This window comes from Scophthalmus maximus, chromosome 14 (assembly GCF_022379125.1).
Source record: "Scophthalmus maximus strain ysfricsl-2021 chromosome 14, ASM2237912v1, whole genome shotgun sequence".
In the NCBI taxonomy this organism is placed as follows: domain Eukaryota; kingdom Metazoa; phylum Chordata; class Actinopteri; order Pleuronectiformes; family Scophthalmidae; genus Scophthalmus; species Scophthalmus maximus.
In genome coordinates this window covers 3,390,873-3,416,157 of record NC_061528.1, presented here as the reverse complement: position 1 = coordinate 3,416,157, position 25,285 = coordinate 3,390,873, and the positions used below count along the sequence as shown (strand labels likewise).

General features: G+C 43.8%; 3 protein-coding genes across 6 annotated transcripts; 2 read left to right on the top strand and 1 right to left on the bottom strand.

The window, feature by feature from the left end:
- Positions 1 to 628: 628 nt before the first annotated feature.
- Positions 629 to 12,534, bottom strand: hcn5 (hyperpolarization activated cyclic nucleotide-gated potassium channel 5). Of its 3 annotated transcripts, none has more exons than XM_035604912.2 (11): positions 12,405 to 12,534; positions 11,264 to 11,347; positions 7,644 to 7,830; positions 6,884 to 6,988; positions 6,486 to 6,623; positions 5,646 to 5,807; positions 5,402 to 5,495; positions 5,158 to 5,285; positions 4,344 to 4,490; positions 3,285 to 3,522; positions 629 to 1,540 (listed from the first exon to the last, which is right to left on the bottom strand). In XM_035604912.2, exons 3-11 carry the CDS (start codon positions 7,815 to 7,817, stop codon positions 1,368 to 1,370), a joined length of 1,359 nt encoding a protein of 452 aa, XP_035460805.2. In that variant the 5' UTR covers positions 7,818 to 7,830; positions 11,264 to 11,347; positions 12,405 to 12,534; the 3' UTR covers positions 629 to 1,367. The 3 variants fall into 3 exon arrangements, with proteins under 3 accessions (XP_035460805.2, XP_035460806.2, XP_035460804.2); XM_035604913.2 differs by having other exon boundaries at positions 12,415 to 12,517; XM_035604911.2 differs by lacking the exons at positions 11,264 to 11,347; positions 12,405 to 12,534 and adding an exon at positions 8,857 to 9,293.
- LOC118283188 (cytochrome c oxidase copper chaperone) lies at positions 12,470 to 15,620 on the top strand. Its single transcript, XM_035604924.2, has 4 exons — positions 12,470 to 12,607; positions 13,758 to 13,883; positions 13,987 to 14,093; positions 15,408 to 15,620. Exons 2-3 carry the CDS (start codon positions 13,765 to 13,767, stop codon positions 14,069 to 14,071), a joined length of 204 nt encoding a protein of 67 aa, XP_035460817.1. The 5' UTR covers positions 12,470 to 12,607; positions 13,758 to 13,764; the 3' UTR covers positions 14,072 to 14,093; positions 15,408 to 15,620.
- Positions 15,621 to 17,551: 1,931 nt separating this feature from the next.
- popdc2 (popeye domain containing 2) lies at positions 17,552 to 24,775 on the top strand. 2 transcript variants are annotated; one of them, XR_004784447.2, is made up of 4 exons: positions 17,552 to 18,436; positions 20,554 to 20,662; positions 20,832 to 21,430; positions 23,759 to 24,775. XR_004784447.2 is itself a non-coding variant. In XM_035604922.2 (4 exons), the coding sequence occupies exons 1-4, from the start codon at positions 17,943 to 17,945 to the stop codon at positions 23,839 to 23,841; spliced, it is 1,143 nt and encodes a 380-aa protein (XP_035460815.1). In that variant the 5' UTR covers positions 17,552 to 17,942; the 3' UTR covers positions 23,842 to 24,775. The 2 variants fall into 2 exon arrangements, 1 of the variants encoding a protein (XP_035460815.1); XM_035604922.2 differs by having other exon boundaries at positions 20,832 to 21,288.
- The last annotated feature ends 510 nt before the right edge of the window (positions 24,776 to 25,285 follow it).

Below are 25,285 nucleotides of genomic sequence, written 5' to 3'. Positions count from 1 at the left end.
GTTTGTACAGACGTCCATGTTCATTCAGGAACAGGGTGATATATCGCTACAGCAAAGTCAGAAGAAACACAAGAAGACAGACGATCAGACGAAGTTTAGCCAAATGATCCGAATGACAATTTGAAGGTCAAAGTTTAAGCCTGTGTTTGGTTGAACCTTATCGGCTTTTTGAACAACGGGGGTAAACATTTAAAGTCTCCCTCCACTCACAAAAAGTGAGTCCTCTAAAATGTCTGACATTGACTTTAGGGACTTGTGTCTGGTGTTTTCACATCCCTCTCCTGGAGGAGGAGATTTCTGTGTCACTTCTCTGCCATTTGAAATTCAAACGCATCCTGTTCAAGCTAGATTTGGTAAATCGCAAATACAGAAAAACAATCGCTGTTGAATATGCAAATGTGAGGCAAAGAAACCGGAAATCTCCAGTGCGGCAGACACAAAGCATCCACGGGAGGACGGCAGGTGTGTTGGCTGACAGTTTGTGTTAGCATTAGCAGTTAGCATCCACGGGAGGACAGCAGGTGTGTCGGCTGACAGTTTGTGTTAGCATTAGCAGTTAGCATCCACGGGAGGACGGCAGGTGTGTCGGCTGACAGTGAGCGTTAGCAGTTAGCATCCACGTGAGGACGGCAGGTGCGTCGGCAGACAGTTAGCGTTAGCAGTTAGCATCCACGGGAGGACAGCAGGTGCGTCAGCAGACAGTTAGCGTTAGCATTAGCAGCTGGTGAAAGGTTGTTGGCTGAATCTCGCCGACGTTGCCACTAGACATCTTGTTGCGCAATATTCTTCCACTGCCAGTGAACCTAGCATAAGCAGCTGTGGTGGGCGGGGCCTGTGTTATTTGCATATCATGAATATTCATAATCTCAGTGGATGGTTTCCAGCCCCATTTCAAAGGGTTTTTTAAAACCTTTTTTTGGGGGGGTAAACAATGTTAAACTAAATATTAGGCATAGCAGATTATTTTTATATACTTTAAAAGGTGACTGGAGGGGGTTGTTTAAATTGAATAATTTAAACCCTACGATCGTCTGACTGCCCGTGTTTCTTGCTGTCCAATCTTATTTCTTGTTTGAGAAATGTTAAAGGCGTTCCCAGATCTTGGCAGTTAATTGTGAGTACAATATTATTTTCGTCGATAGGAACCGTGGCCTTAAATTACGAGCTATATAAAAACAGAAGGTCCCTTTAACGCTCGCTGGATCTTCACTGGTCATCGTTTGTAGCTGAAAGCTGACGGATCAGGAAAATAAGAGTCAGCGCTCAACGACTGTCCGTCTCACCAGTGTCCCACTCGTGTCAACAATCAGCCTTACTGTCCCGCAGATAAAAAAAAAAACTAAAAAATGTAGTATTGTTTTTTGGTCTTACACAAGTCCGTCATCGCAGTTGAGCGGAACCATTTTTTCCACCTCCCTCTTGACATCTGGGAAGCCCTCCAGCACCTCCCGGAAGTCGTCACAGGACAGGGTGAAGCACTGGCAGTCGGTCAGCGCCTTCACCGTGGCCAGATGTTTGCCTTTGGTCAGCACGCATGTCTCTGCACGCACACACACACACACACACACACACACACACACACACACACGGACAGAGGGAACCACAAGAGCGCGGTTAATGAGCGAAGTTAAACCCTAATGACGAGGATTAGCTCCGACAATTAATCCCAAATTAAAATAACCGGACTTAGCCGAGTTGTTTTTTTTTTCTCGGGAAATCCTGCTCAGCTCTTAACACGGCCGACGTTTGCCGCCGCAAAGATTAAGACTTGTTCCCCACTTACAGCCTGAGAATCAAATGAATCCCACGAATGGGGGGAAAATTAATTTGGCAGTGAATAATAATTAAAAAAAAAATCTATCATTGCTCAGCTACAGTATGCAAACAAACAGTTTGTGAATGTAAGACAAGAGCTGACAAATCCCCCTTTGCCTATAATACAAATGTATTTAAATGTATCTGTTAATCTAAATGTATCTGTTTTGAGGATTTTATCATCATATATATTAGAAATTATATTAAATATTATTTATAAAATCTATATTAGATTTTTCGCAAGCAATAGAATAAATAAATACATTGATATTTGTTTGTGGAGCTAACAACAAGATGTTAAAAATGACAACAACAACAACAACAACAACATCTTTTCCTAGAAACATGATCCATGTTTCTGCAGTTAAGCCACAGAAGAGGCTGTCAGCTGTTTTTCGTAGGGGCCGGTTTCTCTGGCAGAAAAGTAGTTCCAGCGATAAGAGTTCACGGTGAGGTCTGTGGATTATGCAGCATGCAACTAACTATTAACTGCTTTTTTTTGTTTTTTACGAGAAGGGAAAATTGGACAGATTGTTAAATGGAGTTTGGCACGATGACAGCGGCATAAAACGCTTACGACCCCGTGATAAATGACCTCTGTTCAGATGCCAGAGGGCTTCATCTCTCTGAGATGATGATTTCAACGCAAAAAAATATTTCACTGTTCGTATTATTAAATAAACAGGAACTAATTTCCAACAAAGTAGTCCCATAAAAACTGACAAAACATTCTGTGCATTGTTTTTTTTAAAACTTTTTTTAATAAAGCTGCACTGTGGGTGAAAGGAAGTGAATCATAGATGCTATAATCTGTGTTTCATATGTTTCTTCACGACACGGCCACAACGATACAGCTACTACTGCATTTAAAAATATATTTATTCTTAAAATATCCAAAGCTTTCAGCGCCATATGGAATTCTATTCAGGTTCACTGTACATCATATTGGGGCGGAGGCAGAAATCTGAGAGACGGAAACTATCTACTGTAATTTGAGTCAACTGGTTATTACATTCATTTGATACCTTGAACACACACTAGTGGTGAAAAGAAGGACGTTCACGGTGATGACTCAGCAAATGTCAAATTCACACAGACTATATCAAGCATATATTTAAAAAAAATACACGTTGGTATTGTGACACTGCTTTATGAAAATAATGATTAATGTTCCTGAAAGTATTTAACGACACAGTAAAAACACAAAGATGTAAACACAGATTGGCTTGTAGTACTTTTTGTTACTTGTGTTCCGTGATTATATTAATTATATAACAGTTAAATCAGTCTGACCTCCAGTTCATTTAGCTTCAGACTTTGTGACAAAAGTTGTAAAAGCAAAGGAACCATCTGATGTTCCTTCACTTCATTCTCTCTTCCTCCAAATTCGCTGTTTGACAACCACTTTCCATATCAAAATGAACATTTTCTAGATATGGATAAAGATATATTTTTTAAATCCTACCCACCTCCAAAAAAGTCTCCGTCGCACAATTCCCTGTCGTCGGAGTCGGTCTCGATGAGGACCTGTCCGTGGTCGATGAAGAACATGCGGTCGCCCGGCATGTTCTGGTGGACGATGACGTCGCCCTCCTGGAACACCTCATACTCCAGCTTGGGCAGGACGGAGCTGAGGAAGTTGTCGGTGGTGTTCTGGAACAACGGCGCTTTTCTCAGCAGCCGGCTGCACATGACCGTCAGGATTTGCTGGAAGAAGAAAAAAAGTGAATATAACTGATTGTAAATCATGGTTGCCTTCACGAGAAAGAAATAATTATTATGAATAAGAGTAGGAACTAAAGGGCAATGAAGCAGATCCAGGTGTGACGTTAAAAGTGGGAGATTAAAAATAAAATGTGCAGTTTATATTCGTGAGATTTTACATTAATATTGGGGTGGGTTTAATTTAGTTACATTTCTGTGTTACCCTGACACCTTGAACATGCATAAGATCTTCTCATGAGCATAAAACACTGTAAACCAAATGCATCTCCGATCAGAATCAGTGTTTTACTGCTGTTATGAATTACTCACTCTGCACTAATGTGATTTTAATATTGCTGTCAATCGTGCAGAGATGATTAGTTGATCGACAGAAGATTCGCGAGTGTGAGAATTTGTTGCTTATTCATTTTTTTCTTTCGTTGTCATTAGAATATCTTTTATTGGGTATATCAATTAATTGCAGGTGTAATGAAAATCAAAATAAGCACACATCATATGTGAAGAAGAAGAGCAGGGAATTCAAAAAGTTGGCTTCTAAGTGGCATGGTGAAGGGAAAAGTCTGAAGAGGTAAAAAAATATATATTCCACACCTGGATTCTATTTTTTTTATACCTCTTCAGACTTTTCCCCTTCTCCATGCACCCTGGACGTAGGTGAAGTTCTTCCAATATTCCCTCCTCTGAGACACACACTCGCCCTGGAGGAACGGCACCACTTCACGTAGACAGGAATCAATCAATCGATCGATAAAAAAACCTCGACTTTAGATCGAGCCCAGCGGCCCAGAGACGAGCGTTTTTACCTCTTTGAGTGCCGACGACACCGTGTCCATCACGTCCTTCTCGTCAAACCACTTTCCGCCGTAGCGAGCCTGGTAGTAGTTGCTGATGCGCAGCTGCAGCTCGGGCGGCAGCTTCATGAAGCCCATGTAGTGCTCCAGGCGACTCATCTGCGGGAGAGTCACGGTGGTTTTGACTCGTGTCATAATTCCATATCACAGTTGTTGAATTCAGAGATGCCACTGAACCTAACAAGACATGAATAAGCTAAAACCCACTGGTCACTATCCTACTGAAGACTCTAAGATAATAAACTACATTCATGAAAAGAAAGTATCAAATGAAAAATATGAATCTCAATCCCTAAATTAACTAAATAACTAGACCAATAAATAATTAACAAACGCATGATTTTTTTATTTCAATCCTTTCCACTCCAAATAAATTTTATTACTGAGACAGTATGTACAATTTTTTTGTGAATATAATTTTGTAAATTATATTGTTAACTAATATTTTTTGAAATATAATATAATATAATGTCTAAAATGTCAGTAATGATTATTTGCCTCTTCTATATACAATATATATATGACCAAATAAACTATTCTTATTCCTATTTCCATCGATTGGTTTTAATCTTTTAATCTTATGATTTTGTTTTTAATTGGTTGCCCTGTATAAAACTCTGTGTAACCTGAGTTTTAAAACAAATAAAAGATCGTCAATATTAATTAATATAAATATGAGTTAATCCTGACTGATTTATTAAACCTGTTATTTTTTGTAATGAGCTGTATTTGCTGAGGGTGGACAGTAATTGTCACCCATGAGGACCTTGCTCTTGTACTCCTTGGCGGCCGGGTCGGTGTTGGCGATCATGGCGGTGGCGTTGGCCACGAGGACGGTGTACATCAGACAGCCGGACACCATGCTGACCATGACGATCCACATCTCCACATAATCTGCGGGCGACACAACCAGCTAGTTTAATGTATTTATATCTGCAGGTGGAAATATGACACTCGTGCACTTTGATGCTGTTAGTGTCGGACGAAGAAAGAAAATCAATGGTTCTCACTCGTTGGGGCGTCCATGGAGCCATACGAGAGAGCGATCATCTGGGAGAGAGCTCGGAAAACTCCCCAGGAGTACTTCACGATCACTGTGGCATTCTGGGAGAAATAATATTCTACCATTAGTGGTGACTTTGTAGATCTGGGGCCTGTGCGACTGAGCGAGTTATCATGCTTTCACCGAGGAGCAACATCTTGACGGCCGTGAATGAAAGCGATTGTAGAGGCATATCGGTGACAAACTTTTACCATCAGGTTTTCCTTGCGGACCCAGCAGTCGGAGGGGAACTCCTCCAGCATGGGCACAAAGTACTGGATGCAGCCGTTCCAGTGACACAGCAGGAAAATCATCATGAACAGAGACAGGATGCGGAAGAAGAGGCGGACCACCTCCAGGTTTGCGTTCGACACCTGTCACGAAAACATGTGACGCGTTATTTATTCTATACATTATGTGCCATTTTACAGCAGCTCACTGGGTTTGAGTCTGTTCTAGGATCATTCACGTCTTCACCCAAAATCAGAATATCTCTTGTGTTTAGCACAGTGAATCAATATGCTTTCTCACTGGCCTAAGGTGCAGTGACTCAACACCCACTACTAATAGAGAGAAACCTTGAAAACAATTGAAGAGGCTCAGCGTGGCTCAACGCGTTGCCAAGGAGAGAGAGGTTGCAGCAACCTCCTCCTCGGCTCCACCAGAAAGTTCACCGGGTAGAAACTCATTTATTTCAGCCACTGGATGATTAAATTATGCACGAGAGCCAAGATTGAGTATGTTGTGCCGCGTGATGAGATGAGAATAATGTAAAAATCCCTTTTACTTTTCCCTCGGGTGGCTTCTGTTGTTGCCGTTCGAGCTCTTCACGTTTTGCGCTCACGTGATTCGAAAAAAAGAAGGGGCGAGTGAACGATGGATCGATGGAGCTACAGTGCGAGCCGTCTTCTCGTTTTACAAATGACATTGCGAGGTGGTCAAAGTCGTTTTTCGTCATCCGAGACCAGGTCTGGTTAAGTAATCTGCGGGGCGGGAGAAAGGCCGAGAGCCCTCGAGGGCCGACGTCGGTCGGCGTCTTTTTGGGAACTTACTTTCTCCACCTCGTTGAAGAAGCGGACGAGCCGGGACACTCGAGCGAGTCGGATCAAGCTGAGGATCCGCACGAACATCAGTATCCGCATCATCTTGTTGGTCTTGGACGGGTTGTCGTCGTTGTGGTAGTGCAAGTCCTGGGGGACGGTGAAATTATAAAAAAAGGTTTGTTTACTTTCTTTTCAGGCACTGCATATTCATTATCTTTTGTATTCATTTAAGCCATCATCACATTTTAATCAACTATTTCTTTAATGACGGGGTCTGTTAAGCCCGTTTCTGACTGCTCTAAGTGCTTTTTTAATTATAAACCACGAACAAATCCATGAAAAATTAAGTGCACGAAAAAACAGTTTTTTGCACTTTGCCGCCTCAACAAGTTCATGACGGTTATTACCGCAAACAGCAGAATGTAGCCGATCGGGAAGGCGGCGATGACGTCCGGTATGAACCATGTCCTGAGGTAACTGAGCCGGATCCGCTTGATGTCCAGAATAGCTTCCTGCGGGATCACAGAGGGAAGCAGCAGCAGAATGAGCAGATGGATGACGACACCCGTGCAAGCGAGCGATCAGATGCATAATTCAGCACTTTTGAACCGAACCAATATTTTGCGGGGGGGGGGAGATTGTCCAAAAATGAGAGGAGACAGTGGTGTCAGATGAGATTAGCATTGTGCTCCCCGCACCCCCCCTCCCCAGAAAAATCTGGATTAATTTGACAGCTTCGTTTGCGCATGCATGAATATTTCAAACGGACGGAGAATAAATCCGGCGAAACCAGATGCCCGTGCGGTCCAGAGTAAACACCACAGATGGGCCAATTTGCGATTGCCAAGATACGAGTGCCGGAGCATATGCAGATGAAAAAACAAACAAACAGGATATAGTCTGCAATGATACTTAACTGGAAATGTCATACTTCTCAATTCGACACAATAATCCCCGGTTATAAAATCAAACGAGCAGGCGCCAATTTCGGCCCCCGTGTCCAGAGAGATGAGGGAGCGGCGGCGGGGAGGGAGGGGCAAGTTTGTTAATCTAGCCTTTCGTGTAGTGAGTAGATTACAGATGGCACAGAGGTGGATTGTATGCGCTGGTCTGCACAGGGATTATGCTCTCCCAGATTGTGTCTGAGAACACAGGGAGAGTACCCACCTCGCTGTCCTCGGCGATGATGCCCATGCGGAAGTTCAGGGCCACGTCGATCAGGAACAGCGTGTCGGAGAACACGTTGAAGCCCTCCCACGCCAGGCCGCTCGTCCCGTCCAGGAAGGCGATCTCCATGGGGATCCCGATCAGGTTCAGGAACGTGATGGCCATCATGCACATGATGTAGTAACTCCTGCAGAGGAGAGAGAAAAACAAGAACACGTGATGAAGAACCCCTCAGATCTCGTTCACTACGTAGGTCCGTGTCCCGGTTCGTCTGTCAGGACTCATTAGCTGCAGCGAGCTGCTGATGTTTCTTCCCTATCTCTGATACTGTAAGTTGCACATCTCCTCGGCCCCGAGGGGTCGAGAATCCCGCAGCTCGGATATCGTTCTGCTCTCTGATCCCCAATTGTTTTTTATCCCCTTCTCTGTTTTCACCCCGCCTGATCGCCTTACTGACTAATAATAATAACAATGCTGTACGGATGATGCACAGCCAGTCGGCTGTGAAAGGTGTTCTTAAAGAAGCCATTTGATCCAGCTGGGGTTTTAAATTTCTTTCCACCTTCTAATCCTAATCCTCCACTGATATATTTAAATGCACCCGGGGGGAAAAACTGATTAATAATAATTTAGACTCTCTTAGGTTACTTGTTAGATGTTTAATCAATCTATTAACCTTTTTATTTTATTTTTTTTTACATTTGCAAATGACGTATGTTCATTAGGGCAACATGAATCATTACTGTATCATAGTGAATTATTGCATTGTTGAGTGATTGTGAAAAAAAGGAAGAATAGTAATTGCAGTAGTGGAGCAACTAATGGATATTTTAATTCCTGATAAATCTGCTTGTCATTTTCTCAATGAATTGATCGATTATTTAAATTTTTATAGAATAAAAAAAAACTACTACAACTAAAATACTGGACAAAGAAGAAAATCTGTGCAACTGAGACGCTGGAAGTAGAAAACGTGTGCAATCTTTTTGTTCAAATTGTCAAACTGGTTGTGATCGTTTTCTATCAATTAATCAATTAATCAACTCATCATTTCCGTTTCTAATGAGGATAAAACAATAAGACAAGACAAAGATAGGATTACCAACAAAAAAACTTATCGCAACAACACAACTTCTAAAGATGTGATCACACCGACAGTGGGGGGGTCAGAGTCTCCCCTGTAACGGGACCGTCCCGAATCTGTCCGACGTACCTCATGAGGCTGAAAGGGTGAATGACAAAGACTCCGCTCTGCAGCTGTCGGAGGCACTCCTGCTCCACGGCCACCTCGCTGCCGTACAAGTACAGAGACTGTCGGTTCAGCTGCGGCAGGAGCAGGGCTCTCCATCCACAGGTGGCCATGGTGCATCCCCCGACGGGACCTTTCAGTTTCTCCATGGCCCGTCCGACCTCGGTCGCCCTCTGATCAGCCGGTCGCACGCGGCGGCATCCTCCCTCTGCCGCTGCCGCTGCTTCTTCTTCTGCTTCTTCTTCTTCTTCTTCTGCCGCTGCTTCTCCGCGGGACGGGGGGAGGCTGACTCTACCCGTCCTGACCCCCGCTCTTGGTCAGAAGGTAATTTTCCATGGAGCCTCCCGACCTCAGGGAGCTTATTGAAGCTGCGTGGAGCGAGGCGAGCGGACACCCTCCCTCTCAACTCCCTCCCTCGCTCGCTCTCCGCCTCCCTCCCTCCCCGCCGCTCTCTCTCCGTCAGCCTCTCTCGCTCTATTCCTGCCCCCACCCAACCCTCACACTTCTTTTCTTTTTGCTCCCGGCTCATCAACTATTCAGTGTCTTGTGTCTCATCTCCCACATAAATCAAGCCATGTCAAGTGGGTAAGGTCCAGCTCACATTAATTCTGGAGAAAATGGCATGTGTGTGCGTGTGTGTGCATGTGTGTGTGTGTGTGTGCCTGTGGGGGTTTGTGGAGGGTTCACAATGATTGTCATGCAAACAAGACATCTGCCCGCATGTGCACGGACGAGTTCAGTTCAGTCTGGGCCGTCTCTCTACCAGGGATGTAATTAAACACTGTGCCGTGTTACTTGATGCCTTCCATGATGTACATATGCTCGCCAGCTCCTGTGCGCCGCACACATCGGACGCAAAACAAAAAAAAAACACCCCGGGGAGATGAAACATTTGCAATTCGAGGATTACAAAGTAGAACATTGGGATTTTATTCATCTGGATCTTTTTTTTTTACGTGTTTTGTTTGTTTGTTTTTTGGGGGGAGGGAGGGTTGGTTTACACTAAAAATGATATTAGAGGATGGAGCAGCATGGTGGGATTAACTGAGGGGTCATGTCAGGGGGGGGGGGTTTGAGGTGAACTGCTGGCAGCTTAGTGCATGAGATGAAACAAGATGTCTAATAACGTGAGTGACATTTCATGAGATTTATGGAGTTTTTTTTTTATATCTTAGAGCAATGGAAGAGAGGTACAGGAAACATCCTGTACCTCTGGGCAAGTGAAGCGCTGTGATGTATGTTGTGAAGTAGGCGTCAGCCCCCTTGTGACGTTGCACAGGATTAAAGCAGTTCAGGAAATGTCAGATGTTACAACTATTGTACGTTTTCGTCCAGTTAAGCATCAAATCCAAACCGCTGTTTTGATACAAACAGAATAATCCATTTTCTGGAAACAAGTTCTGGCTGAGAGACAGAGGACTGACTGGGCCAAAACAACGTTTCTACCAACCTCAGTCTCAAAACAAGTTGCCTTCCTACAACGACATACATGATCATTTTAAAGAATATTCATGTGATCTTTCACCTATGGTTATGTACAATAGGGAAGATTATAAGTATTTGGTTAAAGGAAACAACAGCATATTGCGTCAGATGGAGAAACCATAAGGGTTTGTGGCCAACGTCTTGGCTTTTGACATTACACGTACGAGCACAAGGTCATTTGCCAGTGCTGTCATCGAGACAAGTCTCTTAGATATCCTGAACAGCAGCTGCTCAGAGAAAGTGACATTTGCAGATCTAATGGGTCTCAACGGCATCACCGCTCTACATGCCCGAGTTGTTGTGGACGGCCCTCTTGCTCTGGCTCTGTCTGTACGAGCCTTTCACAGACCGATATGAAATCTTACATCGTAAAGAATAAAACAATGCAGGGGAGATAAAAAAAGTGCATTTATGTTTACAGTTTATGTCAAATAAATGATGTTAATTGGTTGTATTTGTGTTTTTTCTCTTTCTTTATATTTATGTATGATAAAGTTTATGGTGAAACTAAAAACGTCGAGCCTCAATTACATTTCTTTGTCATAAAGGGTTTGGTGACGACATCTTAGGGAATCATTGACAGATTCAAATATATATCGGCCGATGTATCGGTATTGGAAATCTTGTACTCCCTAATATCGATATCTGCAGCGGCCCATAAAAATCCATATCGGCCGGGCTCTAGACATAATAAACATGTGAACTATGAAAAAAAAATCTTTTTTCTGGAGCACTGCCTTGATTTGTTGTATGTGTTTGACAAAGACAACTGTGCTGTTCCAACAAAAGGACGAGTCTTACTGGAACATACGGAACATGGGAGCGTCTTCATTGGCTACATAGAAAACATCAATCAAAGACAAGACAAGACCAAGAGCGCTCACACCTCTGCTTTTCTAGACGCTGCTGGAAGCTTTGGTGGCCACACGGTCAGGACCCTGCACCTCTCGTCCATCAGGGGGCAGGTTTTCTACAGGAAACACCAAAACAAAGACATCAGACTTCAGACCGGACTCAGGGTGAATTTTTGTTTAAATACCACTTGGTGCATTGTTAATTCAACCACACTTATAAGGCTTCATAATCCCGTGGAAAGCAGAGCAAAGATCTGCGGCGACTGCTTCATAAAAGAAGGTGCATATTTATCAACCAACAATGTGCTGACTGGCTGGTTTATCTAGCACACAGCTGGCCCCCGAACCAGAGTAAAGTGAGTCAGTGTTGCTGCTTACGCACTGCATGGCCGCGCTGACGCACTGTGGAGGCAGCAGACATGTGAAAACACACACACACACACACACACACACACACACACACACACACACACACACACACACACACACACCTTCGGTATTGTCGGACAGAACACTAATAATTTTCAGATTACAAAACTCCCAAGCCACTGCACTGTGCAGTAAATTGTGCCCGACAGCAATATATTTTTTACAGCAAAGAATATAATATTATTTGCCACAGAGACTCGGCAGTGTGGACGAAAGCAATGCGGCGACTGATGTTAATTATCTCAACCCACACAGTTCTTTTATTTTTTTCTTCCCATAACCTAAATACAAAGTTATATCACTTGTACAGTTACACATTTTGAAATTTGACAGGAACACATTAGTTTATATTGTGATTTCTTTTAATAATCAATTCATTGTTCAGGGATGATTTAAAATGTGAGAATGTAGTTATATAAACAGATTTTTTTTCTCTCTCCCCTTAATCCAGAGTTAACATATTCATGGTTAGGATTTGTTTTATTTGAATTTTTTTTACATAAAAAACCCCAGTTGTGTACACTTTTGGCACTTGAGCCATGAGTGGACCTTGAATTCAGATTGTTTTTTTTCTCTCTCAAACTAATGTTTTCGAGACCAAAAATAAACTTTCACTCAACACAAAAATAATATGTTGTCACAACTAGACACATTATGTCTGAATAAATTTCACAATATGCGTTTCAACAAGCTAACTGTACATTCATATCAACTCTCTGGTCGTGCTGTGTCACCTGTGTTTACCTGTTGTTACCTGGAGCAGTGATACACTTCCTCAATCCCCTCTTCTCTTCCCGCCTTTTGGCCAGCATGTACTACATTTCCCAGAAGGCTTCGCGGGCGCTTCCGGGCACGTGGGTTTTGTATAAAAAGGCGAACACGTGAGCTTGTTGGTCTACGTTCATCGTGAAGGTTGAAGTGTTTTGCTAACCGGCCCCTCTACACGCGTAAGTTACATAACAAAAAGCTTATCCTCTGTTTTGACCCCTCCGTTGTGTGACACGTCTCTCTGTTGTTGATGCATTCGTGTCGTTTATCTGCCGTGGCACGACTTAAATGTGAACGTGTGTGTGGACTTCATGCAATCGACCAAACGTTAACTAACTTCACATGCTAACGTTGCTTTTAGCTAACGCTACTTTTAGCTAACGCTACTTTTAGCTAACGTTGCTTTTAGCTAACGCTGCTAACGCTGCTTTTAGCTAACGCTGCTTTTAGCTAACGCTGCTAACGCTGCTATTAGGTAACGCTCCCCTGGTTCACATCAAAGGTTATCCACCACCAGGTTCATGTCAAATTATATAACTTATAAATTACAATGCTCGTCCGGTTAATGGACGTTTTGTGGACGGGGGCTGGTGTTACATCACCCCGGCCTCCTCCAGGGTCACCGTGCGGAGGTTAATGCTAGAAGCAAGAGTCAGACAATTATTGAGAATGTCCATTTTGATTGATCACAGCTGGTTGTTCAATGCTCTCTGTATTAAGACAAGATGGCATCAAATATGGACTTTTCAGAAGCTGGAGTGAAAGAGAAAAATACATGCAATGTATGCTAAACTATTAATTTATGCCATATTTGATGGAAATAACTAACAATTATCTGACTTATTGTTCCTGCTTCAATGTCTCAAAATGTTCTTTTCTCTGACAAACTTTCCAAAACTCAAATGTGCTCAGTTTACAAGGTTGAGAGCTAAAATTTAAAGGTTTTAACAATTTTTTTTCAAAAAAAGCAAAATATTCTCCAACTTTCAGCTTCTGATTGATATTTTGTAAATTGAACCTGTTTGGATTAGACAAACTGTCACATTATGACATCACTTTGATCCGTATTAATTTGTGATGATGGGCCAGTATATAAGACAAGAACCCCGAAAGAAAACTACATGATGGGATCAAGTGTTTGATTTGCACAATCATACGGATTTGCACACATTCGTATGATTGAACTTGTGCTTTGTATTCTGGAAAAGTGCCTGACATGAGATTGTAAGGTGCTCAAGTGAAAATGCACTTGTCTCATGTTAAAGTTTCCTCTCTTGACATCTAGACTAAAGTGAATGCACCCCCTTGTATCCCCCCTCCTCCGTTCAGCCTGAAGATGTCGACCGTGTCCGCAGCCAGCCTGGAGTCTGCTCATGTGGCCGAGAGCACCGAGCAGAAGAAGCCACTGAAGCCATGCTGCGCTTGTCCAGACACCAAGAAAGTCAGAGATGCGTGGTAGGTTATAATATACTACTAATGCAACCGATGCTTCTCATTGCATTGTAATAAAAATGAATCATTAATGCCCCATATTTTTTTCTTTCTCTCTCGCCCTCAGCATCATTGAAAAGGGCGAGGAACACTGCTCCGACCTCATTGACGCGCACAAAGATTGCATGAGGGCGCTGGGATTCAAGATTTAACCACTCCCCTCTTGCGCGTGTGGTATGTAGCACGTTCTATCATTACAAGCTTGAACAAACGCAGGGCAACTTTATATTTCTTTTGGGTCACGTCCACTTGTTTGAGACTAATCACCTCATGCTGGGTTGTTTGTGTCCCTTAGCTGTGACTGATTCATCCACTGAGGGTACAAACCCCATAGTCCCTAAAATCACACTGACCTTTGTGTAATTAAGACAAAGATTCATACGCGAGTTGCCTTTTAATGTGTTTTACCATTTCAAATGAATGAGCATTTAATTAGCAGACGTGTTTCCATGCCATTATCCAATCGGCCAATCATGTAGCAGCGTAACAGCCTTGTTGGTGAGCGGTTGATGTCAAATGTTTAGACACTTTAAAGAACAAGAAGCTTTTAAAATATATATATTGATTTTAGTCAAAAATATTTAGGTTTTGATGTCGGCCTTCGTAATTTACATGTGTATTGTAGAGTACCCAGAATTACGCACAAACCTACACGTTTGTAGATGGAAGTCGGGTCGTTGTTTTGTTTTTTTTAACAACCTTCTGAGTCGGAATTCAGAATCGGAGGGGCGTTCCAGTTGCAATTTCCGACTCGGCAGGGCGGTAATACCCAGTTCCGAGATTATAATACTATTGCATTTCAAACAACCTTCAGATTTGGTTTGGGTCCGTTGGGTAAAAATTGCCCAACGTTTTAAGATCCACTCTAGTTTTGCCCCAAACTGATTTGTGCTGACAGGTCTAAACAAAGCCTTAGTGTTTCTGAGAGCAAAGTATTGATGTTTGCTGTAGTATTAATGTCGGATAAGGAGCAGGATGCGGAAACCTGTCGGATGTTGTTGGGTTTTTTGCCACTTAATTACTTATACATTGTCAGTGAATTTATATAGTTTCCAATCTAAATTAAACCATGAATATTTGCAGTGATGCAGGTATTTGTGCACCAGACTGTTCACAGCTTCCCCTTGCTGGGTCAGTTGTGTCTTTCGGCCACGGCTGATTTCATCCATTGTTATGCTGCTTTACTGCAGTATCAGACTAGGACATGCTGTATCGGGGCCAGAGATGGGAGGTGTGTGTGGTGTGGGGGCAGGTCTCATCCGTGGTTACATGACTACACATGAAACATGCCTGAAGCCACGAGGCTCGACTCTTGTCTCAGCAGTTCAGCCTTCGTGCTCTTGTAAAATAAACAGTGTATTTAAACAATGAGGAAGGATGAAGTTGTTGTCTCTGCTGTTCACGCTCTGGAATAGTTTAATGCCAATGTACAAGGAGAAATGTGAAATGCTCATTGTGTATTTTTCTTGTGTTCTCTCTCTCATGCAGTGTGTTGCTGTGCGAGTGGCGGACAACCCTGGCTATTCCTTTCATCTTCCTCCCCCCCTCCCCTCTTATTTATATCTTGACGAGAAGGGAATTGTTGAAATGAGGCACTAAAGCTGTGAGGGTTTGACCTTTTGTGTGGAAATGTTTTTTAAGTCTCCAAAAATCTGTTAATATCTGATAAATGTCTAATTGAATAAAGGTTCTATGCAAGAAGTTTTGTTTTTGTCCAATATTTTTGCACCAGGCTTGAAATTCACAAGTATTATTAATAGTGTAGTCATTTGAAGGTCTTTCTGCCTGTGAATCGGTTGCTTGCCACAGTTGCCGTCCCTGGTATGCACTTAGGCATAAAAATAACTCCTGCCCCTGCAAAGTCAATACTTGCCCTATCTGCATTCTTCTCCCTCCAGTGTGTCACTGACTGAGGTGTGCCTGGCAGTGGACGTCTAGTTTCACACATTCATTTGTAAAAACCTTGCATGTTTTTAAAAGTGATTAATTGCAAGCTACACTTGGAGAGACATTATGCAAACGTATTCAGTGTGGTGTGACTAATGAACAGCACTACATCATTGACCTTGCCCCTTTAATGAGCACCCGACCCCACCTCTTGCTATTTTAATTTTAGAAACTAGAGTATAAATGTAACGGGATGATTAAAATTCATACAGATGCTTAATGAAAGTGATTGCACCTTGTAGAACAAGGAACTGGCTTCATCGGTTACCATTTCAACTTTACCACGATTGTTTGGTAAGGTTCATAATGTATTTAAAGTAGATATCCAACTGAATATGTAGCACTAAATTGTCATGGCAAAGTTTAATCCTGTTACAAATTAAGATTATGTTGTAGGACAATATTTGATAAGCTTTGTTGTAGTTTATTTTTAAAAGCTCTGCAATATTAATCACTTAAGACTTGAAGTTTTTTCAGTCTATGGTAATCACATCTGGGATATCATCTGGTTTGACAAGGCGGGGTTGTGAACACCTGATGGCAGCAAGGTGGGTGTGTGCAGTGGAGCAAATCTGAGAAATAACTCTAAACATCAGATGCACTTATATTTCCTGTTTGTCATGTCATGTGTTTTTAATTGTTATGCGAACATATGCCCCAGTCAGCATGCCTTTGTAAAAAGCCTCATTTATCTGATCCATAATGCAGAACACATACTTCCAAATCATTCTACAATCGTCCCAAAGCACAGATACTAATTCACGTACATTTTAAGATTTACATCCAAATTCATAAATTACTAATAAAGGACGTGTGGCTGCAACCTGAATGTTAAAGACAAAATTAAAATCATCTACATGGCAAAAATATTTCACGATTCACGAAACATTGACTCGTCGTCCTAGTAGTACTTGCAGTTTCAACACATTACAGAAATATTAGTCGCACTTTCTATTTCTCCCACATCACACAGCTCTTACAATCTATTTTCCACCTGCATATTTCTTAAATGCCCCGACTACATTTTTACAGGAAGGAAATTTCTTATTGTTTATGTAAGTACAGGTTTTTGGCTTCTGGCTATAGGTCATCATGTTTCTAAATAAAGATTTATGTCTTTAATGTTTTACTCTGACAATGTGTTTAATGTTATTGTCTGTTCATCGTCCTGCACTAATTTAAAAAAAAAAAAGTAAACATAAAGCAGAGCGTGTACATTTCTGATGCACTGACATGTGTGGTTTCAGAGTTCTCAGCTGACAGCTGAAATTTGACCTGTGCTGTCATTCTGCACATTTCATTACTCGTGTCTCTAAATATGCACCGGCAGAGCCACTCGCTCACTCTCCTGGGAGACAACTCGAGGAGTTTGACCGAACTGCGCTGCGGCTCTGGAGGAACCGCTTTCTTCAAAATGTGTGTGACATTCAACGAGTCTCTTCCAGATATTTGTCATGGCCCCTCTTCTCCCTCCTGTTTCCTGCCTCACTCTCTCTCTCTCTCGCTCCCTCTCTCATTCTGTTATGTTAAGTAAGCGGGCCTGCTTTCCGTCCACCACTCTCTCCTCCTTGGGTTTCAATTCCAAACATGGTTATCCTTCTAGGGCTCTATCGACAACCTCCAACCCCCCCCTCTCCCGCCCTCGTCCCCTTCTCCTCCAGCTGTTGGTTCTACAGCGCAGGCCGGCGGCTGAGAGGGAAGAAGGCACGAGAGGCAGACGACAGGAAGACACCGAGGGGACGAGACGGGAGCGAGAAAGCCAGAGGAGGGAAGAGGGGACACACAATGAGAGGAGGAGGAGGAGGGGAAGAAGAAGAAGAAGAAGAAGAAACTCATTCCAGCTGTGCTTCTGTCGCCAACAGAGTCGTGAGAACTTCTTCACGTCGACGACTTTTCCAGTGCAGGTCGAGGGAACAAACAATTGCTTCTGACTTTTTATTTCGTTTTTAGAATTTTTTGATCGAGCCCTGATTCAAACACAAAGCTGACAGAAATAGCAGCAACTCTCACTGGGTGGAGAGTCTTGCTGGTTCCGTTGTTATTCTCTTCTCTTGTCATTTGTCAAGAGTTTCAAACATGAGCGCAGACAACTCGACCCTGCTGGACAGCTTGTTGTTCGCCCCCCTGTGCGATGGCTGGAGCAACAACACGGAGGGAGCCATCTACCACCTGGGCAACACCATCCTGTTCCTGGGCTACATGGGGGGCAGCGGGGCCTACGGGTGCCTCTTCATCTTCGGCTTCATGGCTCCGGCCTTGGCGTGTCTGACCCTGTGGGGCTGGATGACAATGTGCGGCCTGGACGTCTTCACCTGGAACCTGCTGCTGCTGCTGGCCTGCTTGGCCCAGATCTGCCACCTGCTCTGCCGGCTGCACCAGGAGGGCATACGCAGCGAGGAGCTCACCTCGCTCTACCAGGCGGTCTACCTGCCGCTGGGCGTGCCCGTCCGGGTGTTCAAGGAGATAGCGAGGGCTTTCGAGAGCAAAGTGGTGGAGCTGAAGGCGGGAGAGACGTACGCCGTGGAGGGCAAGACGCCCATCGACCAGCTCTCCTTCCTGCTGTCTGGGAGGTGGGGGAGTGTGTGTTTGTGTGCATGTCTTTGTGTACGTGACGCAAACCACCGCCACGAACTGTGTCCATAGAACATTTGGAGCAAGTGAAAATAAGCTGTAAACACAACATCTCACATTCAGGACCATCACCTTTTAAGTTATAATGGCCGACATATTTGCCAATGGTTGCGTATTTACATATCCAGCTGTTGCAGAGCAACATTAACATTCATTTAGATTCGTATTTATGGTCACTTGTTGAATGTAAGGGCAATATCCATTCGCTTTTAGCTCTGTTTTTGGTCTCCACCACCTGCAGAGGGAAATATCTGGTTCTTTAACGGCAACATTTTCTCTAGCCAGTTGCTAATCGTGTCTGTTTGCTTGGTGATGAGCAGGTACAGTAGAGTCCAGCTGTTTTTCTCAGCTGCCTGTTGCAGCTGTAAACGGTACACTGGCAGTGGGGCCAGCGAAGAGCTAGCAGTGAAGTTGCAGCCGCAAAAGCAACAAGCAGCGTTGTGGGTGTTGATTATTTGTGAGTAACTCTGTGCACATTTCAACAAAGTCATTTGATCAATTGCTGATTTGAAAATATTGACAGTAAGTGCAAGCACCACACCCGGCAGGGATGTCGCAGTGTACTTACTGTACACATCAAGGACAACATCCAACACTTTGTAAGTCAGATTTTAATACTATGGCTTCTTTTATGGTTTGCATTGTTTCACAGGCCTTCATGTTTTGTCCAGTTACAGTGTGTGTTCAAAGTTTTGTGAAGAAGATTAATCTCCAAGAAGATTAGAAGTGTTTTTTTTGCTACGACTTGTCATTTTTTGTTGTCGCAGATAATAGTGTCACAGAATCCCAGACTAAACCAGAAAGTGCTCACTCATTTGTAGGCATACCACCGCAGGTATATTGTAGAATGTATTGATTTTTCCTATTCAAACCGGCGACTCCAGAACTGGATTTCTATTTTTAAACTCATCTGGGGCTGTTGGCAGCCAGCGGCCGTAACAGGAAATGTATCCTCTTCATCCAAACATCCTCAAAGCGGAGCTGCATTAGATCTCACAGTCCTGGAGCCTGCACAAGAGAAATGTTGTAAACAGAGTATTTTTGTCTGTGACTCACCAGTGTGCCGTCCCCCTGCAGAGTGCCAGCTGGTTAAACGATATCCTTGTGCTTGGGACGGGGGAGTGGACGCTCTTACCTCGAAATTAAAAGTTGGACACGGTGTCGACAACTCTGGGAGTGTAACTCAAATTTCGATCAACAAACAAAGCTGATGCATTCGTTTTTCCCCACATATTTAAAGTGGTGGTGTACTAGATGTAGGCCTAATATAATTTTATGTTCTTGTTTATCGTTATTCAAAATGTGTGTTATTATTCAGATTGAATGCACATTTTCCAAGATTCAAATATTTGCACTATTGATATTCGATCAACATCTGGTTTAGTGTCTCCTGTTCACATGACCAAAAGTATGTGGACACCCCAAATATGGCTGTAGAGCCGTCTTATTGCAAGACCATGGGTATTGGATGTTTTACTATAACTGACCAAAAGACAGGTGTGTCCAGATACTTTTGTCCATAAGCAATGTGCCACCCAGTTAGTAGATGAACTGCATAGTGTTTTTCTAGCCTTCTCGACAACGGTACGAGCTGCATTCATTCACCCATTCCCTCACATCCACACTGTACAGCAATTTGATATCTCACACTCTCACACACATCTTGCCCAAGGACATTGGGACACGTGGGCTGGGAGAGCCGGGGCTTGAGCCACCGACACGACGCACAGCTGCCCCCGAAGGTCCTGGCAGCACGGTGGCATTTTTAGCTTGGGACTCCCTGGTGGAGATCCCTTGTCCCTGGCAGTGTGCTATAGTTGCCTTGTAAGGTAATTAAGACCCAGATACTGAGCAACACGGGTGTTAATTGGTGGGATTGCTGCGCATGTGCCAACTGCTGTGACAAAGACTGGGTCGCGGCACAGTTTGGAGGAGGATATTTCTTTTCCAAGAGATTTTTCAAGGATATTGATGCAAATATGTCGTTGCCTGCAGTGACCTCTGCCCTCATTATCACTTCCTAATCCATGTCTTTTTCTTTTTTAACGTCTCGCAGGATCAGCGTATCGTTGGAGGGCCAGTTCCTGCACTACATCCACCGCCACCAGTTCCTCGACTCTCCAGAGTGGGAGTCTCTCAGACCAAACGAGGAGGGAAAGTTCCAGGTACTGTACAGAGGCCGCAGCATGCTGGTGAACACAGCTGAAGAGACAGGAGCTGGTGGAGACCAAAAACAGAGCTAAAAGAGAGTGAATTGATGGACTTAATAATGTTGCTCCATGACTGCTGGGGATCAAAGCCCCAGATGTTTCAGGTTTCATTCATACTTCCTAGGTGACCCTGACGGCCGAGGAGGACTCCCGCTACGTCTCATGGCGCCGCCGGCGCCTCTACATGCTGATATCGAAGGAGCGCGACATCGCCCGCCTCTTCTCCGTCATGCTGGGCTACGACATCGCCGAAAAGCTCTACAACCTCAACAGCAAGCTGTACATCAAGAGCGGCGTGCTGCTGGACATCCGCCTGCCCAGCCTCTACCACGTGCTGGCCCCGTCGTCGCAGGGCAGCGAGGGCGGCAGCTGCAGCGACGGCGGCGCCGCCAAGGAGCAGCACGTCGAGCAGCAGGACGAGGACCAAGTGCCGGCCTACGAGAAGTTCCAACCAGCCCAGCCTCAGCCCCTCCAGCCGCACCTGCAGGGACCAAGGGAGACGTACCTGGATGAACCCCAGGCCCCTCAGCCTGACCGTTACCAGCACCCCTGGGCGTCAGAGCCTCTGGAGCTGCTCTCTGGTGAGGACTCCACCAGCCTGGTCCTGGAGGACTTTGCCGATGTGGCGGGCTCCTTAATGGATTATGGCAGTGAGAGGGATTATTTGAGGTAGAGGGGCAGGGTGCTGGAGCTAACACACTGGGTCACCTACTTAAGCTACATGTAAGTACCTCACCTGGGCGGAGAGTGGTGCGGGGGGCGGGCGGCATGTGTGTGCATGGCTGGCGTGCGGTGCACAGTTCTTACTAACCCTGGCTTTGTAGTGAGACATAGGGCTGGGCGGCTGGGCTGAAATGACTATTGCTTTAATATTAGCAATACTTTTCAGTTCTTCACTCATATCAGAGGTAGGCCACACTGGATTCTAGCCATGCACCGGGAATCAAACCCCCCACCTTCTGTACCAAAGTCAGCGGTGTAACCCACGAAGCATCTCAAGTCAATTTTGAGTGTTTTCTTTTACTTAAGTACCGGTACGTAGTACTTCATCCACCACAGGAAGCAATGTACACGCAATTACCAAAAATAAAAAGTTAAATCAAGTTCAATCTTGACCTTGGAAACAGAAGTTGAGTAGTTTGATCATATCACATCATCAACATCAGCAAATTTGCAGAATTAAAAAAAAGAAAATTCAAGTGACAATAGAGCAAACTTTATCTCCAGATGAGGATCGTGTAATTTGATCATATGACGAGACCATTAAATGTCAAATTGATGTAGTTACGTGTGGACAAAAAAAAAGCGAATCACCACATTTTTGTAGGTAATCATGCAACTAATATGTCAGTTTGTTTAAGGATTTTATGATATTATGAATATAGGAATATTATCTAGTTATATTCTGAGTTGTGATGTCGAGATATTAATATAGTTGTTCTTGTATTTGCTCTTTTTAAATTTACGTTTCACGGATCTGATGCTGCGACTGCTTGGTCATTTGCATTTGAAAATAAAAATAAATTTACTTTTAAAAGCAAAAAATTTATCTGAGTTTTGATTTCCCCGGTAAAAGTATTTCTAGCCACAGATTGACGTTAAATTCTTTGCTTCAGCTTTGGGAAATCTGTATTATTATTATTATTATTATTATCATCATAGGCTACTTCCCAAAACCACATTCTAAGATTTAAATTCCCTCTGTCCCCATGCAGCTGCTCTAGTGTTTGCTCAAACACTCATGTTTGGTACAGTAGCGGAGTTAAAAGTGTCCACTCGGATAAAAGCTCAGTAAAAACAGTCTAAGGGCAAATGAGTGCAGAGCGGACTCAAGCGTGTTGCAGAGGGAGCGGCAGCGGTGAGGTGGACCGGGCGTCAGCTGTGTCCTTATCTGACGAGGATTGGAGCCTGGAAATTTTAGGGGATGTCCGAAAAGTTCAGCGCCAGTGCTTTTGTAATCCGGGTTTGCTGACCACTCGTAGTCTATCGGCCTGCTTCATCACCCCGCCTCAACCCCACCGGCCTCCCCGACATCCCAAAAAGCAGCTCTCACTCGCCCAGTCACAGGTGGAGGACGATCACGTTTCACAGCCGCGTCGCTGGGTGGGTGTCGGGGTTGGGTTGCAGGGCGGCTGTGGAGCCGTAGATCAAGTCTAGCACAGACCGTAGAAACACACACACACACACACACACACACACACACACACTTCAGACAGAGGAGGCCGACAGTTCAGACCTCGTGGAGGACGACAACACATGAATCTAGTACTTTGAACACCCTAAAATAGATATTTGTGATATCCTTTGCATTTCTCTCTGTGTGTGTGTGTGTGTGTGTGTGTGTGTGTGAAGAGCCACATGTCCAGCAGTTACAGTGCAATTTCAGCAGAAAATATTTAAAAAATGTGAAATGTTATGTAATGCAGCAGCTTTCTGGATTCAACATCAGTCCCTTTAGAGTTAAATGGACTTGCATCGTAAATGAACAGCATTAATAAACACGCTTCTCTGGTCTTATCAACCACTAAAAGCGCTTTACAGCACTGTTGAAATTCACCCACACACACACCCACACACACACACCCACACACACACACACACACACATTCATAAAGCGCTTCTATTTCTAGCACGTTGCCATGCATCTCGTTCACACGCTGCCGGTTGCAGCCACCATGAGGGCTAGCTCGTGGGGTTCACAGTCTCGCCCAAAGCCACTTCAACATGTGGACTGGACGAGCTGGGAATCGAACCACCGACCCGTCGATTAGTGGACGACCCCCGCTGTCATTCCTGAGCCACAGCAAAGAGGAAGGCAGTCCAGTAGGCCCTGCGATAGGTTGGCGGCCAATGTCAGCTGGGATTGTCTCAAAGCAGTGTAGATAATGGATGGATGAAGTATTATTATTATAGCACTCTTACCATTGATACTAATATGTTTTTGCTTTTAAAAGGGTTTTGAATGCATGACTTTAACTTTTATTTAACTTAAAGATGTGAGTTACTATGAGACCACTGTCCCTAACCCGAGCTCTGATGTCGACCCTGCAGGAGGTGAAAGCGGCGTGGATCTACCGGCCCGATTCCGAAGGGGCCGAGCGCCGCTGGCTCCCACCGACACGCCCAAACTGTGAGAACAGCCTCTCCTGGAAACACTCAGTTATTTACTGTGTAGCGGTACGAATGTGTCACGTGTCACTCGTTATGGCACTGTCTCCTCCTCCTCTTCCTCCTCCTCCTCTTCCTCATCTCTGCCCCTGGTCTCACCTCAGGTCACGTCTTCACTCGCGAGCACGTTGAACGCGTGCCCTTCTTTCTCCACGTTCAAATTACGTTTTCAAAAATGACGCGAAAGCCGATATTGATATGTTTCAATAATCAATATTTTGAGCTCATGATTTTCACCGTACTAGCCCTCGTCATGAAGTCTCTGAAGCAGCATTTAGGCAAAAAAATGATTGTCATGATAATGACACCATTATCTTAACCGGTACTGAGACATGGAAGAGATTTGTCACTTATACCAGCACATTAAATGTCTGAATTAGTTAATTCCTGTTATAAAAATAGATCTTTATGTTGACGATTTTCATTTTCATGTTGTTTTTTTTCATCTCACTAATATTCAATGTATTTGAAAGACTTTTGATGTTTTGGTTCACAAATAACTCAGAGTGAGTATTGATTTTTAACTGCACACTTTCTAGATCGGACTTATTGAGTCTGCGTCATAGTCAATTCTTCATCCTGTCACGAGCGGGGAAATGTTCAATTGAGATTTGCTCTATTACTTCCATGTGTTGTTGGGAATGTTTGGTTTTATCACCTGAACGCACCGTGACCCTGCACAGAGTCTTCCGTGGCGATATTACTATTGGATGTCTGTTGTAGACCATGTTTCTTTTTAAATAACCAATTGAGTATCTCATACACACACACACACATGCATCATGTGAATTGTCTGTTGTTATCTTCCAAAAATAGAGAGATGGGACTTAAATGATGCAGTCAATGTTTTTTCATGGGGCCAAGATTTCTCCATAAAGCTCTTTGTGTGCGGTGAAGATGCATCGGGGTTTTCTGTCTCGACTTTTTTGGGCAATTCATTTTTTCGCGGATATTCTTTGCCTACTAATGCATCAAAGGGTTTTGTGTCACATCACCGTTTGAGCCAAAAAAACACATTTGAAGTTGAACTATTAAAATAATGGTAGATAGCAAATCATATTCCAAAATCTTTGATTACACTAAACATGTTGATGCTTCCAATTCCTGTTTTTTTTTCCCCCCATTGATTAAACATCCAAGTATCAACTGGGTCAAGGCAAAAAGCACAGTGGCACGTTTTATTTCTCTCTTTATTGCCAGAATCTCCCTTAAAAATACAACATCATAGGAAAAAAAACAACTTTGAAGAGAAGAGGAATGAGCTGAGAGGCGAACTGAAATAGGCAAAAACAAAACGCACGCAATCAGAAATAATAGGGGGGGGGGGCGCTGGAGCCAATCCCAGCTGACATGGGGCGAGAGGCGGGGTTCACCCTGGACAGGTCTCCAGCCTATCACAGGGCCACATAC

Coding starts and splice junctions, on each gene's coding strand:
- popdc2 (XM_035604922.2), top strand. CDS start 17,943: ATGAGCGCAGACAACTCGACCCTGCTGGACAGCTTGTTGTTCGCCCCC. Junction 20,663..20,831: donor ACGAGGAGGGAAAGTTCCAG/GTACTGTACAGA, acceptor CATACTTCCTAG/GTGACCCTGACGGCCGAGGA. Junction 21,289..23,758: donor GCCTCTGGAGCTGCTCTCTG/GTGAGGACTCCA, acceptor TCGACCCTGCAG/GAGGTGAAAGCGGCGTGGAT.
- hcn5 (XM_035604911.2), bottom strand. CDS start 9,041: ATGGAGAAACTGAAAGGTCCCGTCGGGGGATGCACCATGGCCACCTGT. Junction 5,808..6,485: donor TCTTCAACGAGGTGGAGAAA/GTAAGTTCCCAA, acceptor TTTTCGTGACAG/GTGTCGAACGCAAACCTGGA. Junction 4,491..5,157: donor CCAAGGAGTACAAGAGCAAG/GTCCTCATGGGT, acceptor ACTCTCCCGCAG/ATGAGTCGCCTGGAGCACTA.
- LOC118283188 (XM_035604924.2), top strand. CDS start 13,765: ATGTCGACCGTGTCCGCAGCCAGCCTGGAGTCTGCTCATGTGGCCGAG. Junction 13,884..13,986: donor AAGAAAGTCAGAGATGCGTG/GTAGGTTATAAT, acceptor TCTCGCCCTCAG/CATCATTGAAAAGGGCGAGG.